General features: G+C 43.2%; 1 protein-coding gene across 1 annotated transcript; it reads right to left on the bottom strand.

Moving 5' to 3' along the window:
* Positions 1–223: 223 nt before the first annotated feature.
* On the bottom strand, positions 224–10,114 carry LOC135496207 (zinc finger protein SNAI2-like). Its single transcript, XM_064785387.1, has 2 exons — positions 9,782–10,114; positions 224–4,708 (listed from the first exon to the last, which is right to left on the bottom strand). The coding sequence occupies exons 1-2, from the start codon at positions 9,936–9,938 to the stop codon at positions 3,648–3,650; spliced, it is 1,218 nt and encodes a 405-aa protein (XP_064641457.1). The 5' UTR covers positions 9,939–10,114; the 3' UTR covers positions 224–3,647.
* Positions 10,115–14,336: the final 4,222 nt, after the last annotated feature.

Here is a 14,336-nt window from a genome sequence, read left to right on the forward strand (position 1 = left end):
CAAAAGATTCATTGCCGTTCAGACGGCTGCTCATCCAACAGCTACTTCAAAGTTCTTCGACTGATGTAGCTTTATCCACATGCATGGCCCAGTGCACCATCAGCGTAAGCACTAACGTGCCTGTATTCGCCACTTTCATGACTTATCCTGATACTGTAAGTGTTTGATTTTAAAGAGAAGAACGCAAGCTTTATGTATGTGATATCAACATTTTTAATGTAGAATAATCGAATACTGTACACAGATGTATTTACAAGACTTAATACTGTACACTGTCCAATAGCAACAACGACGCGTCAAGGTCAAAGTCGGGCCACCAAGGGTCACCCATGATTACAAATGGCTTTGTCCACCTCAAACAGTAAGTGGCATTTACAACAGGTTGGGGTTTCACGAAAATATGAAATGATTTGTGTACCCAATATATTGTCATTATTTTAAAAAGTAACACGTTACCAAAGGTAACTGTCATTTTGGACCCGTCTCGCAAACGCTTCGTTTGCGAAGAAATGCAATTTAGGCAAGTTCAGTACTCGGAAACCTTTGTCGTAACATAAATGTATTCGCTGCTATGTTTCATAAATCTTTACGCACCATTTTAAACAAATATAAACTAACAAACAGGTCCACAAACATGAAAAAAACACAAAGTATTTTATACTGGTAAACCTTCAAAATGCAAAATCACGATGGTTTCACTCACTTATGATGTCAAACTTAGGTAAACAACCAAATTTTCGCGAACCTTTTTCGTAGTCCGCCAAGTTCGCAAGTTTTCGAGATTTGTAAACATAAGAGGGCGCGAAAATTTGGTGGTTCAAGGTATAAATGTCGTTGTCAGTTGTGATGGCACGCTAAAGAATTGGTCTTTGGATTAATTAAATGGCGATTATTTCTCACTCTTCGAAATAAAAATTTCAAAAACACCCAATTGGCGCAACGCCCTTGCTGTCTGGCCTCTTTGAAAGAAAGCCATCTCAGCTTCTCAGATCGTGTGTTCGAAATGCTGAAGAGATCCCAATGGCCCTGCATCATCCAACTGGGCGATCCAGGAATAATTCAGGATTCAAAACCCCAGAAGCAACCCAAAAGAGTAACGGTAATTAATTTTCTCTATGAATTGCCGTAATGGACTAGCTGAGGGCAGGACAGAATGAACCGCACCGACATTTCCGGTCTCAGAATGCGCTATTCGCATCAATTTCCCTTCACGCCGAAATTGTGCGAGCGTGTTTTCCCCTATCGCGCGCTATCTAAAGTGTGGCATCGCGGCATGCTGTTTTCACTTCGGCATTTCGTGATGGAGGTTGTTTCAAGGCTTCAATGCTGAGGTGAAGTTTGGGTCGTGACCGAAGTTTGAATGCTAGCTGGGGTGTTGCCCCACACCACGACAACAGATGGTCCCACCTCACTTTCAATGGGTTGCACCGCGTCGGTCACCGGAGTGGTGGACCTCGCGTGGTCGGCGGACCCATCCTTCAAGAAGTGAGACAATTATCATTTAACTGAAGCTGTGAATAATGTTAGGAGAATTTGATGTTAAAAGTAATACAAATTCGAAGTAAAACGACCAAATGGTCCACGTGTGGCACTGAGTTTCGTGGAAGCTTGGTCGCGGCACCAAAAATATCGAAGATTGTAAATTCAGTATTTTTAAAACCCCAAGCTGTTTTATACCTCAGTGGTTGAAAACTTTTTAACCATTTTCAAAAATGTAGTTTGTTATGTTTTCGTATTCAAAATCAAGAATTTATAATTTCTTTCTTTGAACAGAATATCGAAAAGGGAACTGATATTAGGAAAATTGCCTTCTGGTTGTTCAGAAATGCCAATAAAGATTACAGACTCTGCACCATGTTTACTTTGAGAAAGCCACCTGTTTAATTATTCACAGCACACCGCATTTTCTTCACCATCTTCAATATATGGGCTTCCGCATCCGCATGCCGGCGCGTCCCCACCCCCTCCCCCGCCCCAAGCTGCAAAAGACCGCCAAAACAGGTTGACGGTTAGAAATTTGGCGCGCACCTATGAAAAAGCGGACAATATTTTGCATTGGGACGTTGTATATAATAAGAATAGAGAAAAAATTGTATTGTTTAGAAATTGAAGTGCCTCGCATTTTGATGTCTAAGATTTTCGGGGTGCACAGACGCCCATTGTCCATGATACCTGCGGTATGTGTCCTCCACGTGGGGGAAGAATAGCGGGACAGATGGGATGAATGGGTTATCTTATACGAGACCCGAGTCTATACACCGGCTACCATTCTCAATGAGATGGAGTTGAATTATTTCCGGGTTCGCATGTGCTGGGGTGACAATTTCAAAAGAGATCAGGTCATTCCACATCAGCAGCCCATTGTTATCATTTTCTGAACCACCGAGTTGGAATTTTGAATGGTGTACGAATATTCAATAACTCTTTCATATTCACAAGGTGTCCGACAACTGTATTGTCCCATTCTGCTGAAAATTGGCCCCCAAATATACCCCACGTGGTCGCGAGACAATGGTGTCATTCACGGCCTCTTCCGCGCGCGGGAATACAATAGAATTTGAATGTGGTGCACCTCCACTCACGTGTAGTGCACGGTGCGGCCCGCTGTCTTAGCCAATCAAACTCCACATTGTCATACATGCACCTAAAAACCACTTAACAAGTGCGACCAGTAAAAAACAGGTCGTCCAAAGGCGGGACCGTGAATTTGAATTTTAACGGTTAAGGCCATATGGCGCCAAGAGAGACAGAGTTTGGTCCAGACAATTTATGACATATCCCGCCCAAAATGTTCCCTTTTCTAGTGAGCAACTGTTCTTATCGTAATATAATGATATCTTTACAAAAGATACCAACTGCTTTGGACCGTATTCCAGACTTCAAATATTCCCAGCAGATTAGTTTGATATGTAAGCTTATTTCTTCAAAATCTGACACGTACCCCAATTTGAAACCCGTTTTTCGAAATACCGGTACTTAGACCATCAACCGAACTTTTTCATCTGCGGAATGAGAATCTGCAAAAACGGCCCAAAACCTTATCACAAGTAGCACCGCTATGAACGTGCACATTCTGAACGTGCCGCAAAAATGCTGCTATCACAAAACAATGCACACAACGTGTCTTGTCTTGAGACCAATCGCCATAATAAATAACACCTAATTAACAAAGATTCTTTTAGAGACATTCTAACAAATGCCCCTATTCCCTATGGAAGAAAACCAGAGTCAGAAGCTGCTGACATTGGCTAATTAGTAGCTCAAACTCGACTTGTCAACAGACTTGAGTCCGTGACTTTTTTTACCAAGGTTTTTTTATCCCACAGTATAACCTGACAACTTTGCTGATGTTTTCTGACTTAGATATTATCTACAACTTTGTACACGACCAGAACTTTCACAATTTAGAACAAACCATGTCAACATTCACTCATTGTTGAGATTCACACTATAGATTATTGCATCGTACTTCCAACAACATTTCATAAAAAAACAAAATATTGCAAACAGATAGCTAAATGTCCTAAACGATTTCATATTTTAGGCCATCACCCGGGAATGCATAGTCCATGCGACCCGGATTGCGCACTTTGTTCCCTGCTGCCGTGAAGTCACGTGGTCCAAACTGTCCAATGAATGTCTTATTTTTAAACGCTCATGGGTGATGGCATGTGGATTCCAGAACAGCCACCATCTTCGTGTTTCAGCAACAGCGACATCCTTGAGAAAGTCTTACTGCAAGATTTGCAGCTGTATTTCTTCACATCTGAATGAGTCTGCAGATGCGCGCGCAGATTTGACCTGTCCGCAAAAGCTCGTCCACAGTGCGTGCATTTGAATGGCTTTTCGCCAGTATGTGTCCGAATGTGACCTTGAAGCAGCCAAGGTCGCGAGAACGCCTTACCACAAAGCTTACATTTGCAAGGAAGTGTATGAGTCCGTATGTGCATTTTGAGTGCACCGAGAGAAGAGTACTGTTTATCACAATATTTGCAGTTAAATTGTCGTTTGCTTTGACTCAAACAGTGGAATTGTTTGTGTTTTGATAAACCGGAAAACGTGCTGTAACTTTTATTGCAAGCCTCGCATTGATATCGCGGCGGTTCGTTTTGTAAGTCCTTTCGTCGTTTCTTAGATTCGTTTCGTTCGATGACGTCCAAGTCCACATTTCGTTCGGCGATCAGGGATTCGACGCTGAATGGCAGTTTTGAGACGTCTTCCGGTGCAAGACGCGGTTTGGGCAGAGGTAGTCGTGTCATGCCGCTCATGGGCGACTCCAATCTGTGATCGTGCATGAAGATCGGCACCTCTGGCGGCGGTGACAGCTGAGGTGGTGATCTCGAGATCGGGAACGGCGGTGGTGGCAAGTATCCGTTCATGTAGCCGGGAAACTGTCCGTGGAAGGGGGAGAACTTCATCTGTTCTTGCATTGCCTGCATCTGCAAATGATGCTGCAGGCGCATGTTCAGAGCCATGTAGGGTTGCGAGAGATTCGTCATACTGTTCTGCCAGAAGCGCGGGTCGTGCATCTTGATCGCCTCAGGAGGAGAGTATCCCTGTTTAATTGGCGTTGGCTTGGAGTCCCGTACAATTGGGTTAGGCTCTGGTTTCGGGGTGAGCGCCGTGATGCACTCCGCCCTTGGCTCCAATACGGATTTCATAGTGAGGTCCCTGACCAGTTGCTCGCCGCACGTGAGGGGCTTGGCTTCTGCAAAGACAGTAGGTAAACAAAACATTAGAAATAGGTTGAGATAATGGCCATTAAAGCGCGAAAGAAATAAAAGAGTGGGTTATGAAGAAAGGGTAAGCAAAGGAGTAAGTGTTGAATTCCTTGAGCTGTAATAAAGAAAAGAGGTTTTCAAATATGAATATCGACATGAAACTTGGTTGGAACAGCCTATAAAGCAATTTGTATCACAACGGTCTGACGAGTCGGTGATGAAAAAAAGATCATGGTGAGGATTATGCGATGCGACACTTGCCATTGCACCACAACCTCAACCCACGCTGGGTAATCTCCGCTACGTATCGATCTCCATTTCATAGCGAAGGCAGATTAATTACTAATCAGCAAGCCACTTCGGATCACCACAAACCACGGGACACCTTCATTTACTAAATTATATAATTTCTCGATTTCCTGTGTTTTTCACACCGGGGACTTTGGACAATAATGAGAATTATTGTAAGCATGGTGTCCCCGTGGTTTCTGTTTCTTGCCTTCGTGTTAACCAAGACTACGTTTTGTGCGGGTGTCAATTCTGTTGGGGCTGCCAGAGACGCACTTGTAAATGGTTCATTATCTCCAGCAGCTCATCCTAGTTAGCTTTGGGGATATCATAATCGGGAGGACACTGGCGGAGAAACCCGACTCAACGGCACGGGACCTGCGAATGATTGGACCTATTCACGAAGATCGAATCTTCTCCATTAATCCGCCATCTAATTTCTGCGCTATTCAGTGATTTCTAAACACTGTGAAAGGGTTGTTATTCAATACTTGGAATCTTATTGGAATCTTGTGATGGGTGTTTGTATTGGGGATGATTATTACCCCTGAGCTGGTGGGGAGAGCGACATGGCTTTGAAGCCAGGCTGTGACTTGGTCCTGCGGGGGCACCGGGACTAACACTGTATTCTAAGTGTACCATGCAGTGCCTATAATCTCATGTTTCTCCTTGTTGACAATGCCGGATGACTCAATGTCGTAAAATAGATCAGCATATTATTTTTAACTTACATTTCAATTGCAGCCTGTTATTTTTTAACAGAATAATCTGATTATTAATCGCTTGAGAAATATCTATGTGTTGGCGAATGAACACGTTTTGCCCTGATTTATTCTGATGGTGCAAACGATTGGACGAACACTGGTAACCATGCAAAAGGCAACACACACAATGGGCAAAAAAGTGACCATCTATTTCCTGAATAATTTAGGATACCGATTTGAATGAATTGATTATGAAAGGTAACAATATCTCGTGAGAACACCCCAGAATATTTTCCCGCGTCCTTTTTTCGTGAGTTTCTTTTCTTGGGACACTTGCCACCACGTGTGCGCAAGGGTCATCTATATTCTTGACAAAAACATCAAAACAGTTGTCTTTCCCCGAAATAATTTACGATATTTTCGCATAACCTGCGCACACTTGTTAAGAATTTGAAGAATAGGGGAGCAAAATCACAGAAACTATGAATAGAATACGTCCCGTAAACCTGCATGGGAATTTCACCACGAGAGTTTTGAAAATCTCGCGGCGTGCGCGCGCCACGTGCGGGTCATTGTAAAACCGCGACTGGGGGAAATCGCCGGCAGTGATTGAAGGCGTGATTGTCATTGGCTCATGCATGAGAAAGAGGAATCTCATTGTCATTTTCTTTTGGCGCGGTTAGGTGTAATAAAAGCAACATTTCCTTGTTTATTTTATCTGTACGTCTTGTTTACACAATCTCTGGTGAGATTTGATGCCGTTGGATCTCAGATATATTGCGACAAACTAAAGTTCTTTAGATTGTGTCGTTGCGTTTTTTTCTTCATGACAAAAAAATTATTGGTCTTTAATGTAAAAAGTTTTAAAAGTAGAACAAATTGTTGCTCACTTTGACCACCTCCATTTTAGGTTCTTTCTCTAAACTATCACTAAGCAAATTAGAGTCAAAATCCACTGACACTGCAAAACAAACAACCGGTAAAATCAAAATACGGGATAAAGACATTCCGGAAGAAAAACACCACCAGTTTGCATTGGAATGGCTTTCTCTTCAAACAAAGGACCACTCGTTATTGCCGGGGAACAATGCCGCGCCCATATATCGTTATCGTGCCCCATTCAGCGCCCCTCCTTAGGATAATTACACCCTGATGGTCCTCTACCCCTGCTCCACCTGCCGGGAGCCGTGGGACGGCGACAGGTGACGGCAGCGGCGGGCGCTAGATTTAAACCCATCCAATCAGCGACAGGTCTGTTGGTCCACCAATAGAAATTTGAAATTTCATTGAAATGATGAGTATTGGGACTATTTACACAATGGTACCAAGACCTCACGACCCAGCATCCCAGCACACGAAATGCGCGTGCGTGACTTGTTCAAAATTCTTCCAGCGGCCAAAATTTCTTGGGGTTTTTTTTATGACCGAACGTGATTTGAAAAGTCAATCATACTTCGTTGGTTTGCAGAGTTTATTGGCGTATGGAAGCTGCGAAAGACTTGAATTGAGGGTTTCAGTTCGAGTGTTAACCAGCTCACATATCCAAATTGAAACAAATTTGAATCATATCGATTTCTTCAAAACCAATGTAGGTCTGACATCTCATTTGGTGCTGAAGATCACCAGACGCCTGAGGATGGGTCGAATTGGCGGCTGGAGTCGCCTTCTTGAAGGACTTTTACTTCACGCCGATAAGAAAAAGAGTTAGATATGTTGCGATGACATCTTCTCCATTCAAATATTATGCAATTTTCTCCCTTGGGCGTAAGGAACGACAAGGCGTAGGCTGGGGCTAAATTCGTCACAGAATAGAGAAATGATACGCAATGTTACGGGAGGATAGCGATGACCACGATCCCCTGAGGGGCACACCATGCGGCAGGCCCCAGACAGAATGCGGAGCCGTGCTCTTTCACACCCGCGGTTTATATTTGTAACAAATTCATTCAAAATGGTCAACTGGTGTCCACAGGAAGATCAGGTGGCGAGAACCCGTCACACCTTGAAATGCTGCTTATACTAAACCCAAAAGATCAGACAATGTTTTGGTTGAGACGGATTAATGTTATCACCCCATTTATTAGTAATGCAACAAGTTGATCCGAACCCCTGATGATTCCGAAATTGGAGAGTCACACCTTCGTTTGTTTTTGGGTGATCCTGTGACCAGATGTGTTGTGTTGCTCAAGCATGGAGGGGCCTACAGGGCCTGGTAACACACACTGCGCTGTCACTCTGGTCATGTCCAGCTTGGCCCGACACATGTCCACTTCATCCCGGTTCAGTGCCCTTCATTCCGTGACAGGTGGAAGGGAGAAAATAAAACAAGATAATCCTTAAACCCTTTCATCGCATCTATGATTGGCTCAACTCTCAATTACCCTCCACAGTGTTGATTTACACCAAATTGTCGAAAGTGCCAAAAAAATTCCAAGGCATGGTCAGGTACTTAGAGTATTCCATCGTCACCATTCCCTTTATTTTGAAAATGCTATCCAATTTGATTCCCAAATGGCCAATTCCTACTTACAACGTTCCTTTGTCAAAGTTAACAAATTAGTTCAATAGGCAAATATTATCACGCACCCTAATCCCCTGGGCCCTCTGATTCTGGGGGTCCCCACCGCTCAACTATTGAATGAAAAGGGGGCTAAAAAGCAAACGTGTTGAATTGGTTACTGTACCAGCCCTTCCTTAAAATAAACAATTGTCATGATTATCCCAGTGTCTCTTGTCCCCTTATTTTCGGTGTCGACATAAAGCCCCCGCTACTTTACCTGGCCGAATTTACAATGATTTTTTGAACAGACCTTGGACGTTGTTCCCTGGCTAACTCAGTTGGCCTTTCTTCTACCAACTGAGTTGCCTTTTATTGTGACCCTTTTCAAGGAAAGACTATTGAAGTCAAAAATATTTCACACACATTTCCAAAGCTTAGCGCTGCACAGGCCCAGACCCAGCGCATGTATTCAGAAATAATTTTAAGACAAAAACTCACTTAAAATTACCATTTTGGTTTAGACTTACAGTATAGTCAGTGAAAAAAAGCACACAAAACACACGTTAAATGTGATAGGGCCTTGGCAATGATTGGTAGCGTATTCGACATTCAACATAAATCATACTATTCTCAGTATTCATCTGCCCCTCACTTGAAAATCCTCTGCTGCCTGACACTGACCTCACTCTGAAATCCTCCAATTTCTCCATGCCCGACACATCACTCCGAAATTTCCCAAATTCCCCTTGCCTGACACCACATCGCCCAGCATCAACGCGGAAGCGCAGCGCGCTCATGATCAGCACATGGTCCCGGTCCGATGACACCAGGAGATAACCCCAAACATGACAGTAAAGACATCATAACGCTACCCATGCGACCGAGACAATAAGATGTTCCACTTGGCTGATTAGAGCCGCGATATTATCTGGTCGCCCCGCGTGGCTGACATCAAGGTGACTTCCTCGTGTGGCCCGGGATGCGCTACCCTGGACCAGGGATGGTGGGGTAGCGCGTTGTCATCGTGAACCCGCAGAAGTTGGGTTTGATGACAAGTTGGTCTTAGACCTCGGAGTTGATATATGGGGGGGGGGGGGGACTTTGATATCCCAATGAAAAGCATTTGTCAAGCACGTACCAATGACAACGACTGCCAAAGAATGAAAAGGCCATCTACAAATTTTGACTAAATAAAATATTGTTTCCAATCCTGTGCTTCGTAAACTATTAGCGAAGAACACCAGGTATCAAATTTATAAGTTTTCAACTCAATCCTACTTCTCGAAAACTTTCTGGTAGCTTCTTTACAAATATATATTGGTAAATTAGAGGAAAACACATGTAAGAATTGGTAAAATAATGTCAAAATGGATTTAAATATGAAATTGGATGAAATATGGAAAATGAAATATATAAGAAAGTTGGCGTAAAAAAGTTCTTTGCACCAGTAATCCCATGAAAGTAAGATAATCCTTCGAATGTCGTTCAGCAATACAAAACATGCCAAATGATAAACACGGGAAATAAACTTTAAAAATCGGAAAACTGAACATAGAAATTACACTTACCAGGTATGAAAGACTTGATAGGCTCTGGCAGAAGATCTTCCACATTTTCTTTGAGATGATCCGCTGTAACATCAGCCAAAAGATTCTCAATGGAGTGACTCCCACCGGGGGATGAGCCCTTCTTCTGTTTCTTCTTTACTAGAAACGACCGAGGCATTTTGAATCATATAAAACAGTCCATAAAGAACGAAATATCACTGAAGGTAAATAATCACTAATGTCGTCCGAATTGTATTTGTAGTAGCTAGTATCCTGATCTGTCACTGAGCATCGCTAAGTCAAAACTGAATTGGATACCGGACTGGCGAAGTTTTTATGAATGCCATGACAAAAGTCTCGTGTCAGGTGCATGTATTAGCCACAACACGTGTATACGAGCCTATCAGCGCGCGGCTCGTAATTATGTCACACCACTCCTCGACCAATCAGCGTTGGGGTTATAAATGCGTGTTAGGCACGCCTACTTGAAATCGTCTCGGAGAAGGTGTATGGTTGGGCAGGTGTGGTGGCATGGTGCAGGGGAGAGACCGCATGCCAGAGGATGCGTCGGTGAGATGTGCTGGAATTTGAAGGGGATGCGGCGGATGGTTGAAAAGAAATGATGGGTTTTGATGGGGAAAAGCACTTTATGGAAACTTTGACAATATTTTGCGAAACATTAAAAAGAATATGAATGTGATAGCCTATGTAGTAAAACAGATTGGGCATAACCAGTGACTATTTACTTTCGTTTTTTCCAAATTCGTTCTCTATTTTAGACATTGTGTTCCAAAAATGATGTACATTCTCATGGTACATTGAATTTGCAGGCTTTCGCCAGAAATTGATATTTTTTAGATGTGTGTTGTCAACTTGTCAAAGTCATTCATTCCGTGAGTTTTATACCACCTGATGGTTAGTAATCATTTTATTTGAATGGATTTGTTGTGATTAACTGTCAACAGAGATAAAACGCCTCATATGCTGACGACAAGGAGTTTAAAAACAAAGGTGCCTTGTACATATACCTCGCCAGCTTTGAGCCAGCCATCTGACAATATTATCTTGTCGATGACCCTACGATCCTACCAAGCCACCTGCAATTGATGTGTTGTATTTCTTCATTTGTTTCAGAAACAAAACAATCAGAAAAAATATAATCCTAACAGAGCTTGCGTGATCTTTTTAAACACTGATTCATTGTGGAATGATACACAACTTGTGTACATGGCCATGGGTGACGACAGATCAGTTTTGATGGCATTCACTAATTAATAAAGGAAGCGTCATGCGTTCACTAATTAGGGAAAGGTTAATTAGGGCAGGTCGATTAAGTAGTTGTTTAGCTGAGTTGATGTGGGTATTGGTTGGCTTGGTTTTTTACGTGACAAGTGACTTCTTGGATTTCGTCACCAGCCGTGGATCCGCAGAACATTTTTTTTTAAACGTGAAGAGAACAGTGCGGATGCTACGGAATGAAGACTAGAATCAGGTTGAACCTGCCCCGCCAGTCAGCACTCGGTCCCTTTTTGCCTTAGACCTTCAACCTGACAACGCGAAAGGTGCATGGTTCAAGTTCATGTTTGGATGACGGTGCCTTTTTCGCAAGGTCGTCATCCTTTCAGGGTCGTCTGCTCAAAGATGCTTGATGAAAGGCCTGCACGTCTCCCTCGCATGAAAGCAGGTGAGAAGAAGAAGCCGGGCCAGAGAAACGGGTTTCCATTGAGCGGCAAAGCCCGGAAGTCTGCGGATACGCCAAAATGCTCCTTGCACACTTGGCTGAACAGATTTCATCCAAATTTCTAAGGAAGTTTTGTGTGCGGATGCATCGGTATTGTCAGAGCACGTGGAACATTTTTGATCGCCACAGATTTTTGTCCGGCGGCGTATAGAAATGATAATTGCTCCGTGAAGTCTAACCGGGCGATGAACCTCGGGTCGGGTCAGTCTTCCGTGTCCCCTAGAGTATAACCTAATACTACCATGACAATGACTCTTTGAGAGGCGCGCTTCCGTATCGCCAGAGCACGCCGCTTTTTAAAACGCTTTAACGTTTTTCTCGGGTCTCCTTTTTATATCCTTTTTAATTTTTGATAATAACTTTAGTGGCTCGGGGGGTCTTGTATCGAAATGACAGATAGAATGCGAGAGTCTGTCCTTGAGGGGTCTGTGCTGGTGAAGGTTGGGGTTAGGCACCCCTCCTCTATCTTTATCAAATTCTTCTCGTAGATTGAAGATCGAGACGATGGACTCATCCTTGACATTGCACTGGCATGTATGAAGCAATCAAAAGCTTAGAAAAAAGTTTTTGTGCTTTTGAAAAAAGGCTTCTCCGGCCAATCCGAAAAATATGCAATGCACCCATGAAGATTTTTTCAAAATCACTAAAGGTTTTTGAGATTCTCAGTGAAAAAAACTAAAGGGCTTTGAGATTCTGAATTCCGTTTAAGTGCCAAAATGTATCTTTTAGGGTCTTGTAAAGGTATGGATGAAATGAGAAACGTCCCAGATTTAGAGTCCGTGGTGCTTGACTTCCAAATATGAGGACAATGTCACAACCAGAATGCCGGGATCAATACCACATTTAAATAATATATTTACAAGCGGAACCCAACTGCACTTTGTCTATCATCACAACCAAGTCTCACGGGACATTTAAAATTCAATATGGACAACGTCACAACGGTTGCGACAGCTCCTTTGGTCCAAAAACCGAAGTTGAAGGAATGCCACGTGGCAGATGCATTTTCACCTCTGTTGAAGAGATGACGGGGTTTGACCGTAATTGCGGTTGCGGGTATGATGTTTTGAAAAAATTGCGCTAATAATAATAGCATTTTTTAATTTGGAATCTAACTCGGCGAAATAATCGCGATCAGTCACTGATAGATGTTGTTCAGAATGTCCGTGTTTGAATAACCATTGCTGCCACCTGGTTGAAGCTCCTGCGGATTTTCTATTCCGACGCGAACACCTCCTGTACATAACTGCTTTAACTATTCCGAATAGGTTTCGCTGGTCTTTCGTCGTGTAGATTGTGACGGCGGACGAGAGTCTCGGAAGATCATGGATGGGAGTTGATGTGTCCTAGATTCTCGAAGCAACGTCGTCTAGTTTCGGTTGCTCCTGTGAAATCTGGTTGGGCCATGGGTATACTCCAATGACTTGGATGGGGTTCTTGTCGCTGGAACGAGTCACATAGTCAGTGTGAATCTGGATCAGTCGTGGCGGTACCTCTAGCCTTGAGTGCAGGCGTTGGACCGGCCCCTGTTTAACCTGGGTGCGACATGCTTTCGAGACACATGGTAGTGACAAGTCTGAATAAGGTTGCAGTGTCCTCAGAGGGATTCAGTCAATCCCAGTGGAGCAAGGATCAGTCCTACCTGATCGTCCTTGCTACATATTGAAATACGTGAATGTGACATATCGATTTACTATTTATGAGTCGGTTATTAGGTACGATATGAACTTCATTGGTCGTGTCTGAATCTTCCACGAAACAGACCTAGATAATGCCTGTAGATGATTGTAACGATGCTCTATTGACAATTGAGACACGTGCATGGTCTTGGTTGTGACACGTCCCTGCTGAAGATATGTTGACAATGCAAAGATGGTTCGTCTTCACTAGTCTTATGATTGAGTGTGTCCTTCCTAAGGCTGTGGCGATGTACATGTTGAAATCATTCAATTGAGACACTTTAATGACCAAGTCCAGTTAGACTTTGCGGATGTTGTGATGGTTTCCGATGTGTATGACTAAGTTTGTATGCGAAAGACTAAGTTTCACTTGTGTATAATTAGGTTTTGCCTGTGTAAGACTTGGTTTCAGATTGTGTGAACTAGGTTTCACAAAATCTACATTCAGACGGTCTCTTATATTCTCTGTGGAGTGACGTGGCCAATGTTTAGTCCGTCTTCTTAGTAGAGGTTGTAACTTTGTCCTCGACAGCCGGATCAGCTGTCAAGATGTGCTGTGTTATTTGGTCAACTTTGAGAGTTCGTTGGTCGTGAAAAAGTCCTTTATTAGTGCAGCTGTCTTCACAATACTGAGGAGGTTGCTTTTTTCCTAGGTCTTGTCAAGGAAGTTCTATATTTGAAGAAGAACCTCCTTGACAAGGCCACAGGAAATCTTAACCAAAACGCTGGTGGGATCATCTTGGACTCGCCGATAACTGAAGTTGGGGTCATTTTAACAGCCGACAAAATAAGCCTTTTAGTTTTTAAAAACCGTTAAATCGAGAATCAGGGTCAGCCACACCTGCTCTTGTATAGCCTTGCCATGCTCTTTCGGCGCCAAAATAAGTTGGATGTACATGTATGTGCAGGGCCGGAAAAGATCATTACCATTGCGTAAAATGCTTTGTGACACAGAATGGTAGGCCTGTGTGTGCATGGTGAGCTGACATTTGTTGTTTCTTTGTCGTTTTTGGAAGTAGGCCTACATGTAGTGTGGCGAGAATTGTCGCCAATAAAAATACAAATATAGAGTTTCGAAAGTCATACGACCCGCATATTTCCTCGCAAGCACATGCGTTTGGGTGTGTTAACGTTGAGGACTGGGAATTCTAAGAGG

Source organism: Lineus longissimus, chromosome 11, assembly GCF_910592395.1.
Source record: "Lineus longissimus chromosome 11, tnLinLong1.2, whole genome shotgun sequence".
Lineage (NCBI taxonomy): Eukaryota > Metazoa > Nemertea > Pilidiophora > Heteronemertea > Lineidae > Lineus > Lineus longissimus.

Bases quoted from the DNA above. Each gene is read 5' to 3' on its own strand.
- LOC135496207 (XM_064785387.1), bottom strand. From the start codon at position 9,938: ATGCCTCGGTCGTTTCTAGTAAAGAAGAAACAGAAGAAGGGCTCATCC. The intron at 4,709-9,781 runs GTAAGTGTAATT...CTGTCTTTGCAG, and splicing joins TATCAAGTCTTTCATACCTG to AAGCCAAGCCCCTCACGTGC.